This window comes from Rhagoletis pomonella, unplaced genomic scaffold, assembly GCF_013731165.1.
Source record: "Rhagoletis pomonella isolate Grant_MI unplaced genomic scaffold, Rhpom_1.0 Rhpom_scaffold_00007, whole genome shotgun sequence".
NCBI lineage: Eukaryota > Metazoa > Arthropoda > Insecta > Diptera > Tephritidae > Rhagoletis > Rhagoletis pomonella.
In genome coordinates, this window is record NW_023458561.1 from 14,625,674 (window position 1) to 14,646,774 (window position 21,101).

At 32.6% G+C, this 21,101-nt stretch overlaps 1 protein-coding gene across 1 annotated transcript in view; it reads right to left on the reverse strand.

Moving 5' to 3' along the window:
* LOC118742357 (myosin heavy chain, non-muscle) overlaps window positions 1-21,101 on the reverse strand; it is a gene marked incomplete in the record, with an annotated part of 153,781 nt that overhangs the window by 68,588 nt on the left and 64,092 nt on the right. Inside the window, 1 exon segment of the mRNA XM_036474368.1 lies at window positions 12,359-12,480. Coding sequence (XP_036330261.1) covers window positions 12,359-12,480 — 122 coding nt within the window.

Below are 21,101 nucleotides of genomic sequence, written 5' to 3' on the forward strand. Positions count from 1 at the left end.
CAAAAACAAATTTGTTAATTTATTATAAAAATATTGTTCATGCTAAGTACATATGTACATATAATCAAAATTATAAACATAGATTAAAATAAGATTCAAACTTTGTACACAATTTAGAAAAGATCAAAAAAAATTTTGTCAAAGATTCCAACTTTTTAAACTGAATATTAATTCTGAATATTTTCAGTTTTAGAGCCCATACAATTTTAGAAGAATAAAATGCAAGTTTCAAGCGGCTAAGAATTTGCGTTGATTTTTTATTTATTTTTTCCGGCTTTTTGCGCTCTTTGACCATATAACAGTTGCAATTTATAAAAACGGGCGTTGATTTTTTTTGGAAATTTTGTTTGTGAATGACCTTGTGCATTTCATTCATATGAAATTCATGTTTACATGGGTATATATAAAAATTACAAAGACGACCGTTCATAAAAAGCATACACGAAAAGTTTCGAAAAATTCAGATTAAAAAGTTCCAAATTTGGATGTAGATTTGTTCAAGTTTGCAGCTTTGATTTATGTATATGGGCAATTTTCAACCAGTTGGAACTTTCGCATGACTCGCCAGATTTCGCTAGATTATGTAAATGCAAAAAAGGACCACCGTTAATATTTTCTGGCCAATGATGCATATAATTCAGAAATAAAATTGGGAAAAAAGTGACTGAAAGTGAAAAGTGAATTGGGAAGTGTGACTCCTATTATTTTTTTATTTTTACGTTGCAAAAATTGGTGCGTTGATTGCTGATATTTGAGTTTATAATAAACTGATAGTATTTGGAGAGGAGAATCGAATGCAGCCTGTTAGAAGGCTGTTCTTACAATAGAAAAGAAGTTATGAAAAGTCAAAGTGGCGTGACTCCTTTTTTAAATTCTGACACTCGCGGTTTTTATAGTATACTGTGGCTGGGGCGTACCTAAAACTGACAACTTTTATAGTGTTCTGGAGCACAAGAGCTCTCATTCGAAGATAGTTAAATAACTTTTTTAAAAGGTTACGATGCGTGCACAAAAGTGAAAATGCATATTTTTTATTAGCACATCGTCTGCAATTGGAAAATTTAGCCAAATAAGTGTGTGCTCTGCTGTACAATATACTATTGAACTATGATCCTCGTGCACCACTTTTTTATTTTTGTTAATTAAAAAGTTATAGAGCGAAAAAGAAATAAGAAAAAAACCCCCAAAAAAACAATAGGGGTCTTCATCAAAAGTAATAAACCGCTGATAAACCTGATAAAATGATGGAAATCTATTTAACCAAAGCTTATCACTTTACCAAACGATTTTGGTGGATAACTGCATAAATTTAAGCCAAATTCCACCCTGACCGGTTGCCAGGTGGTCGCTTTTACTACGAACACATAAAAAAATTAACATAATGTACGACGTAAGAATGAAACGTAACTAGCCACATAAGTTTAATAATAAACAATTTTATGCAATTATTTACCAAGGTGCGTTCATGTTAATTTATCAATTTATCCCTTTATCATTTTAGATGAGAACCCCTAATATATTTATTTCCCAAAGGCACTTTTTGTCCATGTCATCAATTCTGCACTGTTCGTTCGATTTTCGTAGATGCTAGGACTAGCCCTTGATTTTTGGCAATTTATGTTCGAAATTGTTTTTTATATGAAACAAATGCGGAGCACCGTCAACAAAAGAAAATTGCAAAAAATTAACGGTAAGTCCAAGATACATAAAATTGCACTTTGCTTTACTAAAATTTGATGGCCTATAAAACTGAATACCAAAATTTTGACTTAAGACGCTGATCAAGAAGTTAGCAACTTGGCAAAACTTGCTAAAAAGTCGCGTCCCAGATTTTACTTGGTTCACTGTATGCGTATCTCGGTAACCGATTTATAAATATGTACCAGTGCAATTATTGACCTTGGCATAGAAAAGCTATATGTTGAAAATTTTCGAAATCGACTAAAATTACGCCCACTTTCCACAACCAAAAAAAACGCGTAAAACACGTTAAAAACGTATTGTGCGTTGCTTTAAAACGTTGCACCACGTTGGATTTTATATTCTAGCAGCTGAAGGAACGTATATTAAAAATTTCACACATGTGCTTATGATTAAAAAAATAATAATAATAATTTAAAAAATATATCTATTTGTGAGAATTGCCCATATGGTATTGGTTATGCCACAAACGATATTTTTATAAAAAAAAAATAACAAAATATTTTACTTGAAAAACGTAGTACGTGTTAAAAAAATCACCATTTGAATAGTTACTTGAGGCACTGTACGTATGTACTAGGAATGTTAAGGTCCCAAAATCCGTGGATTCTTGGAAAATAATCCCGGGATTTCCGGTATTTGTAATTTGCACTGATCGCAATAATAGAAAGTCCTTTTCTTGACCAGTATTGGCTATATTTCTTTTTTTATTTAATAATTAATATTTTTTTATAAATGTCTAGCTCATTATACATATAACAACACACGATAGTAAATTCTAAATACAAATATCAATATATTCGCGAAATCATGGGCCAAATATAGTAAAATTGTGTTTTTAGTTTTTCACTCTGACGTGACAGAGAAATGTGCTTAGAGAAGAAGTATGGGTATCAAATTAAAGAGGAAATCCTGCAGAATTTAAACCAAGTTTTTGTTGCAGAAGGACTGGTAATTATTGAAAATGTCTTTTTAAAATTTTATCCTCGAAACTTCGTAATATTTGTTTTTGAAAAAATTCTATGTTAACGACTTATATAAAGGCGATAACCTCCTCGAATTTCGTCCTTCTAACTTTATCAGCTTAAAAAATTACCTATTCATCCTTGTGAATTCAAAAAAATTCAATTATTTTTTTTTTAATTGTAAATAAATTTCCTCTTGCATTTGGTACCCATATTTTTATTCTACATTGCACTGAATTTTTTAAATAATTTTTGGAATTAATCATATATTTGAAATTACAATAAATAAATCCCGACGTCAGAGAAAAAAATAAAAACACCAATTTAAATAAAAAAGTAGGTTTCAAACGGGACTAATCCCGGGATTGTGATAACGATATACCAAAAATCTCGGGATCGGAAAAAGCTGAAAAATTAACATCCCTAGTATGTACATATATGTACATACATATGAACTAGCAAACAAAATACGTTCTCATATGCGCACACATTTATGGAGCATTTTTAATTACTTTAAAATCTCCAAAAGAATTCACTAACAAATCTTTGATTGGTTGTTTCAGCTATTGCTTTTTATTCTACATATTTAGTATGTCCTTGCCATAAAAGGAAACTTCTCTGCTTTAAACAAAAAACGTGACAAACTCGATATTGGGGCCAAGAGCAAGTGAAAAAAGAAGCGAAGTTAAATAAAAATCTAACATCTTATGCTAAATGGCTTGTTAAAAAGCATAGAAAAGGCCATTGGTTGTGTGGATATATGCACAAAATATCTATGCATATATCCTACAGACATGCGGCTAGGGTCAACGAATTAGAACGAAATATACTCTTGACTTAATAATAACTTTAACCCTCTTATGCCGAAGCATTTTTTGCAATAGGAAATGGGTATGGCGAATAATTAGCAGAAGCTTTGAAAGCTTTGTTTTATCACTTTCGTTCCACTTTGCAAAACACATGGACATTTGCAACGAAAAGAGTTGTGTTGGTAAATGCTATAGATCAACGGTGGGCAAACGCGGCTCTTTGAGCCAAATGCGGCTCTTTGCTTAGCAAAGTGCGGCCCTTTTCTTACTTTATCTTTGCTTAGAACTTTTTGGCTCTTTTTACTTTTTAAAATACATATTTTTTTTAAATACATATTTCTTTGCTGGGCATTCTTTTCCATTGTGTTGTTTTTTTATTTTATTCTTTTTATATACACATCCGCAAATTCAGATCGGAATATTACCCGCAATTGGAGAATGAAAATTGGCTTTCTTACATTGATTGCCATTGACATTGATGGAACATTTACAAAACTTGAATTTTAAATCCCTAATTTACTGGTCGGTCTTCACTATGCAAATCCACTTCAAAAAGTTCAACTGTTAATAGATAAGTTAGCTTTAGGACAATCTTGACCATCTTATACATAGAAATGATAAGCCCGTTTCTTAGCTTTAAATGACGTTAAGATGACGTCTGTACGATCAGCAGAACCAGAGATATAACGATTTGAAGAAGTACATGATTAGTCAGAATCACGAAAAATGCAAACTTTGACAGATCATATCTCCGAAGAAAAAAATAGTCATTCAAAAACTTATAAATCTACAAAATCGCATTTTCTGACATAAATCGACAGGTGACCTGAATATTACTAGCTTTAATATATTTTGTTATCTTTACCAAACCTTGGTAATAACTCCCAAGCCTTGATGGTGGTTCCAAAATGTTGTCCCAATAAATGTCGAAACTAAACGCTTTTCCCAGTGTAATATATGTAAAAACTACTAAAAACTTCAAATCCACTTTTTTACAAACTGTTGCTGTGGCACATTAAAGCAAAAAATCGGAGGTAGAAGAACTTCAGGTTTAAACTCCATCCTGATCCACAGTAGAGATGCCGTTTTTAAATCGATTAAATCGAAGATCGTATAATCGAGCCCTTCCGATTCGATTTTGTGTACATTTTTTAGTTCCGATTCGATCCAGAAAAATCGAGAATCGGCATCCGATTCATATGAGAATTTTGTGGAGCATACTTTGTTTAGAAGAAAATGCAATAAAAACTGCATACTTAAATTTTTTCTAAAATAGGTAATTATGGAGTGGTATATGCAGTTAGCGAAAATAAAAAGTCGTTTTTGCTATTTTTTGGCCTAATAACAAATTGTTGAATATGAAAACAAAAATAATAGATTTTTTTAAAAATAGCGGTTAATTTTGAAATAAAACAGCATTTGTTCTCTTTTGTGATAAAGAAAAATCGAAAAAAAATTTACCATTTTCCTAAAAGTGTTCTTACACGATATGTATTTGCATCTGGAAATGTGACTTTTTCGATACATACACAATTGCATCTATCCGTCAAATTCACAGACTTTATTTAACTATATATTAAATTAAATATATTTAAAAATACGTTCTTTGAAAACGAAATAAACCAAACCCAGATGATTCTGTATGTCGTCGCCTGGGTAAAAGAATGTCGTAAGCGCAATTTTGACGATTTTTAGTTCTAGATGCAGTTATATATTTTGAAACAAGATCTTTCGATTGGTGTTATCAGTTTTTAGATATCTCCTTTAGTTTCTGAGATATTGACTACAATTTTTTCGATATTTTAGTAAAAATTTAGTTAGTGATGCAGTCGTATTAAACTAGTTAATAGCTTAAAAATGGCGTTCTTCATTTGTGGATATCTCCTTTAGTTTTCGAGATATTGAGTAAAAAGTGTCGTTAATTTAGTAGAAATTTTGATCACATTTTGTCGTATTTCATACAAAGTGGCTGCCAAATTGTGGACAAATGACGCTTACGACAAAATTTTACTAAAGAAAATCCTTCATAAACTCAAAACTAAGTAACAACATAAATTAAAAATTATATAATTTAAGAATTTTTTGAACTCGTAACATTTTCAGAGACTTTGGACAAAATCTATCTTTGCGTTTTTGAGAAATTGCATTCCAAACTTCAATCGCGATTTCCCACAACCTGCCGAAATTAACATAGGACACATAGGACGTGGGTCATATGAAAATAGAAACATTTATATTTCGTATGTACGTGCATCTACTTTGTACAGAAACAAATCTAATTTGCCTTTAAACGATATGTTGGTATTTCTATATCTAATAAAAATCTTTCATGTAAAAAATTGATTCCCTTAAGTAAATATACATATGTACATAAAGACAAAATTAAAAATATGTCATATGTATACATACAATAAAAGTTGGCTGGGGCGTGTCCCGTCGTGCCGGCCCACTAAAATTCTTAACGTGCGGGCTCGTGCGTGTTTTTGAAAGTTGATTTTCCACTCGTGTCGGGCCGGGCCTGAAAATTTGGCCCCGTGCCCATCTCTAATTTGAACCAAGAGCCGTGGCGCTAATTATGACAACGGATTGGGATTGGGAGTGCATGAAAATACATACATACATACACTAAGAATTTGTAACACGATTTTTTTTCAGACAGAGTCGCGTTCAGGTTTTCCATGTTAACGATTTGAGTTCTTGAGCAGAAAAAAAATTAAAAAACTCGTTTTCCATTTAAAATCAAAATTTTTTTAATGATTGTGTAAAGTAGACAAAACACCGCTTGGCGCTAAATCCTATCACCCAAATTCATAAAAAATAAAGAAGACTTTAACTGCTTCATAAATCGAAAATCTGAATGAAGAGGACACTTTATAAAGCTCTTTAAACTTAATTTATTTTTTATGAATAAGGCCATATGTGTTTTAAATTTAAATAATCGGCAAACATAATTCAAAAACATTTTCGGAAAATATTAATATCGACGAGGATCGATTATTTTTGATCGAATATACGCATATATAGCTATATTTTTTACCAAAAATAAAAAAGTCCATTACGCTTGGTATTGGAAAAAAAATTATAGTTTAAAAACTAAAACCTCCCTATTATAATTACCATTCGTACTGTCATCCGGTATGTAACTTGGGAATATAAATCGCTGTATCTTTTAGGCGCATCAATATTACGTAGTTACATCCCGAGTTAATAAAAGGAAGGTAAAAAGTGGCACGTACCTTAAGTACGGCTAAGAAGTTATGAAGTTACTGTTGAATGTTCATATTGTTGTCTTAATATAGAAAACCCTTCTCAATTTATTTAAGGTATTTACGGATTGTTAGCTACCTGATAGCTTTTGGATATATCTAGATATGGAAACCGTTATACCAATGCATGTTTTAAAATATACTTATAATATGTTTGTAATTTCAGTGTTGGTCAGAAGGCCGTATTTTTTAATAAAACTAAGTAAAAGGCGTTTTTTGGCAAATTATATGAATCGATCTTGGGAGGTCGATTTATTTTTTGATGATTTCTTCCTGCATCGATTATTTTTATTTCGATTCGAATCGATTAAAATATGGATTTTTTTTTATTTCGATCTGGCATCTCTAGCTCATAGTGGCGTGAGTATAAACAAGGTAATAGTAGGATTTCTCACTTAGCGAAATCGTGTTTCTCATTCTCTTACATATCAGTGGGGTTGCTCTTATTTTCAAGTGTCTATAAGAACGTACAATTTTGGCAATTAATTTTCAAAATTTGTTGAATAGTTGTTTATAAAACTTTGTTGCTTATTAAATGACCACAACTGTAAAGCAGTGATCACACATTTGTACATTTGACAGACACAGAGTGGTGTTAGAAGTTTTTATCGATAATGTGTTCAGCTCAATAGCAACATTCCAAACAACACCTCTCTGTAACTGTGAAAATGTCAAAATCTGTACAAATGTACAAAACGTGTGCAGGGATCAAGAAAAGATAATCAATTATTGTTGCGGCATTTAAAACATGTGTAACAAAAATAACACTTCCATCTACGGTACGTGACTACATAATATGTATATTTATAATCAGGGAACGGATTTTATGGAAATTGCCTTTTTCTGTACATTTGATGTTGCCTTTTTTAAGATATTTGCCTTTTCTACCTTCTGTTGTCAACAATCGTTGATTGAGCTCATCTGCTCTTTTGCTCAATTCCGTGAATACCACTTTTGAGAAGCGGCTTATAGAAGCGCAGGGCCTATTGCCAAATTGATGCTGGAAATTTTCAAAGCCATTTTTTCAGCTAATGTAGGCTTGGAGACAAAACGGGGTGTGGATAAAATTGTTACGGGCGAGGAAAAAGCCCTTATTCCTCATGATATGGAAGTTTTAAACGTTCCATATTTAAATTGGGCGCCACTTGTACCAACTCACGTCGAGCGCACGTTTAGTACATTCAAGGCTTTCTACGCGAAAATCATATGAAAATGCTGCCAGAAAACTTCAAAATGCATCCAGTGGTTCAATTTTACTACAACTATATAGTTAATAATTCGACAGTATATTTTGATTATTTTTCGGTTTTTGTCTTTCATTAGTGCCACCTTCTGTTGCCTTTTTTGCGATCTCTAGCGCCTTTTTCTGCCTTTTTTCGACTCCTAGTGCCTTTTTTCTGCCTATTTCGGTATTTTATTTTGCCTTTTACAGCCTATTTTATAGGTTTTGAGGTCCTAAAAATCCGTTCACTATTTATAATCTATGTAGCGACTCGCTTTATTAAACAACAAAACCCAAGATACATGGTATTGGCTTTTAAGTTTTGAGCTCAAAATTTGCCAAAAACCCCAAAGTATGCTCTTCTAGTTGATTAAATTGGTGCAACAAATTTATTTATGGTGCCAATTAAATAATATCTGTTTGAATAAATGAGCCATCAGTGGAATCAATGCCTAATTTAAAAACTATGACTCCTCCGCTGCATATATGTATGTATATATGTATGTATGTACATAACGTTAGCATACATTTTTACAAATAAATTGCTTCCAAACGTTATAGATACATATAAAGTATGAACAAATCATCAGATACATACATATGCATATACACTAGGAGACAAATGAAAGTGTACACCTTGTTTTAATATAATATTCAGTTATTTTCACGAAACATTTTTTTCATTAATTGCTTATGAAAATATAGTTCATTCTGCAAACATAAACCATATAAATGAAAGCTCCACAATTTATATTAAGTTCACAAAAATTCAAAAAATTTCATTAAAAATTTCAGTTTCTCCAATCTCCAGAAAATGTTTGAGTATGCAGTTTTGTAGCCCATTTAATTATAGTCTAATGAAGTGCAAGTTTCAAACGTCTAAAAAATCCCTCGGATTTTTGAATTTTTTTCCATATAAGCTTGAATTTCTTATGAAATAAAATACGCAAATTGAGCTTGTTATATTAAAAAAAAAAAACTTGCATTTCATTAGACTAAAACTGAATGGGCTACAAAACTGCATACTCGAAAATTTTTGATTTTGACAATTTTTGATGAAATTTTTTTTAATTTTTATGAACTTTATATAAAGTGTGGAGCTTTGATTTATATGGTTTATGTTGCAGAATGAACTATATTTTCATAAACAATTAATGAAAAAATGTTTTATGAAAATAACTGTGAATATTATATTAAAACAAGGCGTATACTGTCATTTGTCGCCTAGTGTACATACATAGTTATGTAAGTGTTACGAATGCTGACGTTTTATCGTATATACATACATACAGTAACTCACATAATTGATCCCATGGAAATTTTTACAATATTTCCCATGTTTTTTCATAATAAATTGTTTTCGATATTTTTTATGAAAATTTAAATTTCAATTTGTTTAACCATAATGTTTAGATCTTTTTCTAGTATGAAGTTTTAAAGTCCATTTGGTTTTAAATTTCAATGGTACATATTAGCAGCATTTTTTTACATCTACGCTTAATATGGGCCTGTGCCAATCGGTAACTTTTTTCTCCGTGGTGATACGGGGTGGAGAAATGTGCTATGGTGTACAAATAAATTGAATTTTGCTGTGCCAAATGCAGAGTTAAATTTTGACAGTTGAAAAACCAAACAAACGCTCGTGCGAAAGCTTTATTTTTGTGTGTTGCTGAAATTCTTAAAATTTATATTTATTTTATAATTTGCAAGTAACGTACGCTTTTTTTATGCTGTTTCAGCTTTCATTTTCATGTTCACTCCTTATTACCGCCAAGCAATATTATGTGTATACACGGTATACAGCCCCATGAGCTAGGTAAAATTCTGACGTTCTTATTCACCACGACAAATGTCATATTTTTACTTTGATCCGTCAAAATTTTCTCTTTTCTATCATTTGGCACAGACCCTATGTAAAAAAAAAAAACCAATCATCGACAATTTCCATTTCAAAACAAGTAATTTTAATTTTACCGACAACTATTCATAAACGCACATAAAGTTTGTCGCTTAGAGCTCCATACAATTTTTAAGCTTATATACGTATGCGTGTAAAAAAACACGTCTATTGTAAAGAAAATCACCATGTGATCAGTTATGTGAGTTACTGTATGTATTCTTCTTTCTCAGCATGATATACGGTTATGAATACAAAACTATCGTCAGATGTATTACATACATACATACATACTAGGGATGACAAAATATCAGGAAAATTGGGATCCCGGGATTTCGGGATATTTTTTAGGTTCAAATTCAGTCATAAATTTTATGAATATGAGTAAAAATTCAATATCTGAAAGCATTTAAACATACCATGAAATAAAACTATTTAAAATTTACGATAAACTGATTGCAAAACTCATATATCGCTAGCTTAGAGTGAAAAGTTGCTAACTTCACTTTTAATGAAAAATCATATTTTGATATAGGAGGCTAGATAAACTAATACTGCATCGTTTCGAAAAGGGTAAAGGTCCTTTTTTTATGTTTTCTCGTTTATATTCAATGAAAAGAAAATTTGCTAAGGCCAAAAAAAAGCTCCGAAAATTCGATAAGGCCAAAAAAGTTCGAAATCTTTTAATAAAGATCGAATCCCTCTGATTCGTATGGAGTTTTGCTTTGCTTTAAACAGGCAAAATGTTGTATTGAAAGTTTTGCGAAATACTTGAACAAAATGGCTATATGAAGTTTTTTCCTCTCCTGTACAATTTTTAAATTGGGTCTTAGCAACTTTGCACTCTACGCTAGCGATAGTTATTTATTCAATCAGACAAATTTTAAAGTAAAACATTTGTTTAATTGTATTTAAAAAACCATGTGATTGAGGAAAGTAACGATTAATAAAAAAACATAATACAAAAACAATTTCTCTAAACATGTTTATTCTACTCTATAAAGAAATGGCGAATGTAGAATTTTTTGCCATTTTTTTCGCAATTTACTAGAAATTTTGAGGGTGTACGGGTCAAACGGATCTCAGAACCGGATTCAGCGGGTCGAAATACATATTGGTAGGTGGGTCTGGTTAAAAACACACATCCCTTTTTTCCGGTGTTGCTATTATTGCACTTAAAATGTTTTCATAAGAGCAGCAAAGCATTCAAAGCGAAGTCTTCTAAGCTTGACCTGCAGTTTTTACATACAAAACCTACTAATGAAAAACATATTTCGGCATCAACACTTTTAGGCTGAACTGCCAAAAGGTAGACATAATCCATTTAAAGATAATGACCACTATCTCCTCCATTACAAAATATTTGAACTTCTTTTACCAGCACGTTTCTCGTTTTTCGATTTGAGGAAGTTTTGAGTAGATTTATCTGAAAAATTATCTAACTTTTCCTTAAAACTCTCTGTTTCGTTTTCATTAGCTACGCTATGAGTAAATTCATTGAAATCTTCTTCAAAAAAGGCTCAGACTGCAACTTAAAAGTACAGTTTCAAACTTTTTGTTAATTGCAGTCAAAACGGCATTTTACAAAAATCATACTTCAAAATTCATAAACAAATTCTTACTATCAATTCGATATTTCAAAGTTTTCGGGATCCCGGGATTAATGCAAGCAAATCCAGGGATTTCCGGGAAGTCAAAAACTCCGGGATCCCGGGTTTGGCATCCCTAATACATACATACATATGTATGTACGTTCGCCCGTCACACGAGCATTTCAATTTTGCAATGACCATTCCACCAATGATCGCACTTTTTTTCGGTTACACATATTGTTTATTCAATATTTGTACGTACTTAGGACTTTAGCTTTCCACATTAGATGACACTGTTCACCTTAAATGGAGCTAAAAGCTGTGGCTATCGTGGCTGCAACATGTTCGAAAGATGTTTCATGCTAACCGCACGATCTCAGCCTGTGCCCCATTTCTTCATTAACACAACACCACACAGCTCTGCACACAGCTCCATTCTTCGTTTTTTCATTCAACCTTTTTTTTTTTTGTTTGTTGGTTTGCCTTCAACTGACATTCGCGTTTTTCTTTACTTTGTTTATTCACTGAACTGGTGAGTCATGATATAAATATTTTTACTCTGAATCGCCAACCAAAAGGTTTTTAATCATTTTACTTCAGATAATTTTTTTAGAGAATGAGTTAATGTTTGTATTTATTTGCTTTTTCGATGATAACAAGGGGTCGTACTCCAATATCTTTGAGGTACTCGTAGATATGTATAAGTATACACATGTACATACTAAAGACAAAAATACAATCATGTGGAATGTGCATAGAATTAAATTGAGTTTATATTTGAGTACAATCATACACAAACAAAAGTTATATACTTAGTACATACTAAAAAAAATTGCCTTTAAGAACAACTGTAGTATTAAATGTTTTAGCTTTTTATTATGGTCTTAATTTTATCCGAACACTTACCGCTCCAGAGCCTTTCGGTTTTGATGCAGCTACGTACGCTAAATACTGTATGACCTTTTTCGTATTCTCAGTTTTTCCAGCACCAGATTCTCCAGTACATAAAATGGATTGGTCTTCACGATCTAAAAAAGTACATTGTTTTTAGAAAATATACATATGTATATGGACGATCTGTAGAACTTTTGATTTTGGTCATTAAGCATAGTTTCGTAGGGATATGGTCGCTATATCTGTTGGATATTTTTCAAAAAATATACATATATGTATATATTATAATCAGATTTACTGTAGTGCTGTAATCCCAAAACTAGCTAAAACACCAGTGAGTCAAAGTGATGATTGAGCATTGTTTTTTTTTCTTTTGCACGCTGCATTTAATTTACAGAATGTGTTTGGACGCTGATCTTAACAGGTCTACTCTGCACGTTACCGAAGATTTTGTAACCGGAAAATTTTATTACCAAAAAATTTTACCAGTGCTTGTCATCGCGATTCTAGCTACGTTGGTAATGCAGTTAAAATATTCAGAAATTCAGCATATTTTACGGGGTATTATTTTGTTACCAGCTTATGAGATGGTAAAACAATTTATCGGTTACAAGAATACACAGAATGCGAAAAGAGTTTAAAAATTGATAGGAACTTCATTTACCGGTTAGAAAATTTGTATTACCAGCGCAGAATAGACCTTGTATGTCCATAAGTATTATGAAAATATCGTACAGGTGTGTACCATTCATAGATTAGATTAAAAAAAATAAATAAATAATAAAGTTGTGATTCTGGATTATTAAAGTTCAACTAAGTTTTCTTGTCTTTCCACGTAACTTTTTAACCGTTTGATTTCTTAAAATGGCATTGGAGAGTACTTTAACAGGGACGGTAATCATTATTAATTATGATTTGATTTTTATTATTTCGATCACGAATAATGATTATGTTTTGATTTTCATTTTCAACTTCGTATACACGAAGACGAAACGCTGCCCCGAGAGCACTGCGCAAGCGGCGTCGCCCAGGCCTGAGTATACTCACGGTGGGTCGGAACCAAGTTCAACCCAAAGGGTTTGGCACTTCAAATTTTCTTGTGAATTTCTTTCTATTATGCTTTCTAAGTAATTTAAGACCAAAAAGAAAAAATCGCTAGACAAGTTTTTAGGAAAATCGAGTTTTCGTATTTTTTGTGCTGGAGACATTAGTTACTCAACAGTATGTTCAACCTAAGGGCCTTTGTACTTAAAGTTTCCTTATCAATTTTATTTGCGTGTTGTCTTCTAAGAAATTCAAGTTCAAATATGAAAACAATCGTTAAATATATGGGCGATTCCGCCGTCACGGGTTGGACATTTGTAAATTTAAGATAAAGTACTAAACAATTCTACATTTTGATAAAGCTAGACCTAATTGACTATTATATGAGTTATTACAAAATACGAAAAAAATTTCAGCTTACTTTTATATGGAGAAAATCTGATTTATTTCTTCTGTCAAGGCTGGGACAAAAAAAATAACCTGCTTCTTTTAGGAGCAGATATATTTTATGGAAACTGCGAAGTTATTTCACTTTTCTGTGTGAACTTCCTGTCTTATAATGAAGCAAAGGACCAGGAACAGAGACCAAGCAAAAACTGCAAATAATTATGGTTTTTTATACAAAAAATCGGAAATTCCTCTGTCACGTGTGGGACAACGTTTGGAGACGGGTAGGACACGTACGAATTTTTATATGAAAAGGAGCTTTTAGTGATGTCCATATATAAAGATTAGTTATTAAAAAATATAAGAAACCACTTTAATGAGCATACTGCATACTTGCATACTGATATATGTATGTGTGTACATATCGACTGCTGAGTGGAAGATCGACCTATCTCGGCAGCCAGGTCGAAAACGCCCTATCTTAAAAAACTTTTCAAGAACGCCCTATTTCAGAATTTTATTGAAAAACACCCTATCTCACAATTCGGTTCAAAAAGGCCCTATCTTACTTCAAAATGTATTGAAAATGTGCTGATATAGGGCGTTTTTGATTCGTCAGCTGAGATAGGGCGTTTTTGAAACGAATTCTGCAATAGGGCGTTCTTGAAAAGTTTTTTGAGATAGGGTGTTTTCGAACTGGCTGCCGAGATAGGTCGATCTTCCACTCAGCAGTCGATATGTGCACACATACATATATCAGTATGCAATGTGCAAACACATACATACATACATATGTGAGTAAATGTTTTTGCATACGCGTCACTTCGCACTAACCACATTTGACGTTTGATTGACCTAGATTGAGCCTACATTTTAGAGACAAATCGTCGTCTGGGTAAAATATTGTCGTATGTTAATTTCGGCAGGTTGTGGGAAATCGCGATTGAAGTTTTGAAATGCAATTTCTCAAAAACGTTAAGATAGATTTTGTCCAAAGTCTCTGAAAATGTTACTAGTTCACAAGATTCTTAAATTATTTAATTTTTAATGTTTCTTGTTAATTAGTTTTGAGTTTATGAAGGATTTTCTTTAGTAAAATTTTGTCGTAAACGTCATTTGTCCACAATTTGGCAGCCACTTTTGTATGAAATACGACAAAATGTGATCAAAATTTCTACTAAATTAACGACACTTTTTACTCAATATCTCGAAAACTAAAGGAGATATCCACAAATGAAGAACGCCATTTTTAAGCTATTAACTAGTTTAATACGACTGCATCACTAACTAAATTTTTACTAAATTATCGAAAAAATGTTGGTCAATATCTCGGAAACTAAAGGAGATATCTAAAAACTGATAACACAAATCGAAAGACCTTATTTCAAAATATATAACTGCATCTAGAACTAAAAATAGTCAAAATGGCGCTTACGAAAATCTTTTACCCAGGCGACGAAATGTAAACTGCCGATACAGTGCCTTAAAAGATATTCAAAATTGCTTTTCCAGTCGAGAGAGAACTTGTAAGAAAAATCAAACCCGGCTCTTGTCTGGTCTATGTTTCAATTAATTACTAGAGAAGATTCAATCAGACTTGGACCAACACTTAACAACAAATTATGCTTACACACTGAAAATTTGAGTTATGAGTCACTGTATAGTACAGTTACATACATACATACAGACATATAAAGCAATAGATTTTTATTTTCACATACCATTTTACCATCAAAGCGTATCAATGCTTAACCAGAAACCAGTTTCGGTATTTGCGTTTGAATTTACATACCAAATACATCTGAAAGTAGACCCAATTGCAAATAATGGTACCCAGCCGTATATGCTGCCTTTACCGACCACCGATTTGTCACCAGTGTGATTCATAAATATTCGCTCAAAAGTGTAGAATGTAAACGTTGAATATCTTTTGTATATAACTTTAACTACATGTGTATATGCACTTATCAATTTTTGAGTTAAATGTATGTAACTTTCGTGACTCTTTATGTGTGGCACTTATTGTTTTACTTCTTATTATCTTTTAAACAATTCTATTCATACATACATATGTATGTATCTACAGAACTTCAGTACAAAAAAAGCAGAGTGTCAACGATTCCACGAATTATACAAACACTGAAGCAGCGGAAGTGAAGTTGTTTTTAGGACCTTATCTAAAACAAATGGCTTGAGCTAAAGAGATATCGTACGACAGAAATTGAATTCAGTATGAATGAAGCATTTAGATTGTCTAGTTTTAGTTCTTATAAGGGTGTTTCCATGAAAATGTAAACCGAAAATTCTGATAAATGGGTTTAAATGACTACATAACTTTAAATTTCGTATTCAGATGGCAAAAACAGGTTATGAAAGCGCAAAACGCTGGAGAGAAGACTGAAAAAAATAAATAAAACATTTAATTATATATGTATTATTAGTAAAAAAAAAAGTATTGTATGGGGGAAAAATATGTCACGTCCGTTATCACATTTTGATTCAAAATAAACCCAGCAAAGAATTGCTTCTGATTAAATATGAATTGTTTGTAATGCTCGGTAATTTGACTTTATTTAATGAATGTTTAAGAATGGAAAGCCTCATATTTATGGCAGCCGAATACGGGAGAAAAAATAATTTGGCAAATTTTTTCTACGAAAGCTAGACTATTTGAAAATCTTTTTCAATGTTCCTAGATTTATTAGCCATGAAACAGCATCTTTATTTAGCATATATTTTTCGATCTTTTGTGAACGCAGCACATAAATATTCAGTTGCAATATCACACATCTGTAGAATATTTTTCCATAACTTTGTTCTTTGTGCTGGGGATTTTAACCCCATAAAATTTATTACAAACATTCCTAGGCAGGTAAAATATCCGACTACTTTTGAAGCACAAGTGATATTCGACGGATTATTTTCAGACTCGTACTCGCCAAGCAGAATGCAGTGAATAGCGCCCGGAGCGGGCTGAAATGCAAACCGTACCTTCGAAGGGTGGAGCCCTTCCATCTTTGAGAACTTCTTTACTTGTACAACATTCTCATAGTAGCCTTCTTTTTTTGCCGTAGTTTCGCCTAATGACAATGGTTTTGGAATCCATATACGTAAACAAAGTTTGAAATTTTAGAGTAAAATTTAAAGAAAAATTACAATAAAATCAGCTGCTCTACTGCTGCTACCTATTCAATATGCTTTGCCCCGCACAGAATATTCAACGTGAAACGCGTTGAAAAAAACCTTTAAAAGGCTAAACATTAGTGAAATTTCTTCTAGAAATTTGAACAATAAAGGGTTGCAGATTACATTAGTCTCTCCTACGCTTGCAAATACTCTTTGCCTTGTACTCTACTCCAAAGTAGAATACTTATCTCTCTCCGCGCAAAGCCACCACCAGTGTTGCCGTTTTAGTCCTTTGGTGGCTAGATTTAGCTACCACATACGTTTTTTGGCCACATAGATTTAAAATTGCCCCTAGCCCTTTTTTAGCTCTTTTTAGAATTTATTCATACTTGGCATGAAAAAGTTGTATATGCTTAATTTGTTTTTTTTTTTGCATTTATGTAAGAGATGAATTTTGAAACTAAGAAAGACTGATATATATACATATGTATATGTATTGTATGTTCCTTACGCTTTTATACATACATACTGTAAAAGTGTTGGGGCTGTTAACTTATCTGTTAACGATTTAACTATAGTTTAAAATAGATAAGTTCACGGTCCTTAATATGCTAAATTTGTTAAATGACCCATCAAGTCGATTGACCGTGTATGTTCTTTTGGTGTGATTGTACCAGCATACTGGTGTCGTGAGTGGTGAAATTAGCAAAATTTTCTAAGTAAAAAGTATTTTGGCGGAAATTTCTTGCACTATATGAGTCAAAGCCATGTTTATGGAAGATTACGTTCACGATATTGCAGTTGTGAATTACAAAAAAAAAAACAATGCTTAACAAAATGCTAGAAAAATTATGAAATTTCGGATCTAATCATTTCGATCTTTCCTCGACCTCATTTGTAAAGAAATAGATGTTCGCGACTGATGGTACAATTACTTGATGAAACCAGCAAGCCGGCGTCGTATATTTCCCCTTTTATACAAAAAGGTTTTTGGTTGGATAAAATATTAGCTTTTTTCAGAGTTCGTTGTTTTTATATACCATTACTTATTGAAAATGTTTACGTGTATACTTATATATGTATATGTAAGTAAAAAATTCTAGCTACCATTTTTAGCCACGACGACTTTTTTTAGCCCTTTTTTTAAAGGAATTTGGCTACTACTAAAAATTATGCGCGGCAACACTGGCCACCACTCTTCATCGCGATTCGCGAGTGCAAATGCTAGTCATACTTCTTCTGTTGAGCCAAATCGTGTACACTACTTGCCATCACAGTATATACAGTAGTAAACCTTTTTGAGTACTCCTCGGGGGTAAAATCTGATCAGGGTTGGTAATGAGAAGGAGCACGCATTTTGTTCATTCAGAGTTGTATACAAAATTACTGTGGGAGCAACAACCGTACTATGGCAGAGTGGCACAAGTCATGACTGTGTAATAATGACCGAAATTAATTGCAAAAGTGTAAAAACATTGCTAGTGCTAGTACTGATTATCATAGTACAGTGTATAAATTGTTATATTACACCGTATATGGTAAAGAACTGTTAAATGCTGAAAACGCTTATAACTTGTAGATCACTCAAACTTGGGTGTGCTTAATGAACTGTCTGGGCGGATGCGCTGGCAGGCATTGGGGTCTGTATAACTGGAAAAGAACTTTTCTAATCATTAGGCGAAATTCCCCACAGTAAGTGTTGCAGTGCGCGCAAAAGGAAAACGATGCACACAACCCAAAAGTACTCCTCGGGGACCAAATGGTGAAAAACTGCGAAAAGGTTTATTGCTGTATATACTGTGTTGCCATGATCGCGCAATACAGGCACACGACGCTACGCCAACGAGTACAGAAAATACTACACGCTTACTTGTAGTCAGTGTTGCCATCTTTTGATTTTCAAAGAGCACCAAAAATTTGGAAAAAAGCGTTTTACCACACCAAAAGCACCAAATTTTTTTGAATCAAGGAATGCATTTTCATAACATAATACCGAAGTACTGCACATTAAAACTGGTATATCTCGAGAAAGAAAAATCGAATCGCATCAAACGAAAATGATGCCCTAATTAGAAATGAGCAAATAATTTGATGTTTTCATTACATAACCTCAAATATCGCTAAAAACCGTGTTTTTGACACTTTGAGGTTAGGATATCTCAAAATTCTAGTGCTAGAGCAATTGTGAGGCCAGATTTGGATTCAGCACCAAGAAACGATGTGTTTTACTCAGGTGGTAAAAAAAAGCAAAATTTGTACAAATAATTAGAAAAGAAAAAAAGAAATACTTAACTTACTTACGTACTATCATTTTCAACGCGAATAAAATTTAACAAGGTGGGTTTGCAACTTCAGCTTTTTATCAATCATGGTTGTATTTTAGTCCATTTAAATTTGTAGATTCTTAAATTCAGTGCTGCCACAGCCTTAAATATTTCAAATTATTTCAGGTTTTAACTATGTATCTCGAAGTAATTTTAGTTCAGAAAAAACACTAAAAAATGCACTAGGCACTAAATAAATTTGTTTGGCGTTTTAATTTTCAAAAAGCACTAAATCTAGTGCTTAAAGCACCAAGTTGGCAACTATGCTTGTAGTAATCGCAAGTACTTGTGTATTCAAAATTCCTCGTCGTATTTGGTCGTTTGCGACTTGACTGGTAACGCATGCGCACAATTAATAAATTTGCATAATGGCGCTTGACAACGCAAATATTAATATTTAGGCTGTGTGCGTGTACGTCTAAATTGCTATCTAAAAAGAGAAAAATCCTAAATCACTGGAAAGTGTGGGTACTGCAGTGAATAAGAACAATTTAAGAGTTTTTCCGAGCATAGTTTTAAACATAAATTGAACTGTGAAATATAAATGGCAGCGCGATTAAGCGAACAATTTTTTTTTTTAGAAGTTTTAAGTAATTTTTATATTTTCTATGCCACAAAAATGAAAATATTCAGAAAAATGTCAGTATAAATATCTGTGATTTTGGTAAAAGCAAGGAATAGGGCCCCGATGAGCTAGAAAAAAAAATAAAAATTGGGTGTGGCTCGCCCTTTATTCTTGATTTTGATGGTATGAATTATGTTTTGCTGCATATTAAGAGGGCCGGTGCAAGGGGATGGTAAAAGCGGGATTTTCAATATTTTCAAAAGCTTATTTTTCGAAAATTATTGAACCGATTTTCAAAACGTGGATATGGTTGGGAAGGTAATTGAAATACCTTTGATTGAGTAGGTATACGTATATAAATAATATCTACATATTTCTAGAAAAACGGGAGTATGTCCTTTTTAAATCAAAATGTATGTTTTTCTTTAAAAAAAATACGTAATAAATTATAAGATATCAGAACAAATCAATATTAAAAAAATAGTGAAAATTTGAAAAAAATCTATCTTTTAATATAGTTAATTACGTGTTTTTTAACCGACTTCCAAAAAATGAGAAGCTTATCAATTCGTAGGAATATTTTTTTTTATGTATGTTACCGCATAACTTTGGACCACGTTAACCGATTTCGATGATGCTCTATTGGAAAGTCTGTGTCTCACATGGGGTCCCATACTAATTTGGTTTAGATCCGATCATTTGATCATGAAAAAATTAACGGTACTCCTAAATTTTTATATGAGTCTTGAAGTCGGTTGTGTTTTTTGCTTAAAACTTACTTGTTTAAGAAAAACAACACTATATAAGTATGTCGGCCGCTGTGGTGTAGTGGTAAGCAGTGCGCGCTTCCACTCCGCAACGCCTGGGTCCAAGCTCTGGCAACATCGCAAAAAATATAGAAAAAGGTTTTTTCTTAACAAGGGTCGTCCCTCGGCAGGCAATGGCAAACCTCCGAGTGTATTTCTTCCATGAAAAACAGCTTCTTATAAAAATACAATCGCCGTTCGGAGTCGGCGTAAAACTGTAGGTCCCTCCGCTTTGTGTGACAACACCAAGGCGCACGCCACAAATCGGAGGAGAAGCTCGGCCAAACACTAACATATGTGTCAGCGCCAGTGAAAGCGCGCACTGCTTACCACTACACCACAGCGGCCGACATTTCAATACAGTCAGTCAATAAAGTTTAGGTACAGCGAATTTTTTAAAATACGGGCAACTATTTTATTTTTCGATAATTTTTTATAAAAATATGGTCAATTCTAGAACAAAAAACCCAAAAATCAGAGTTCCAAACCTGGTGCAAAATTAA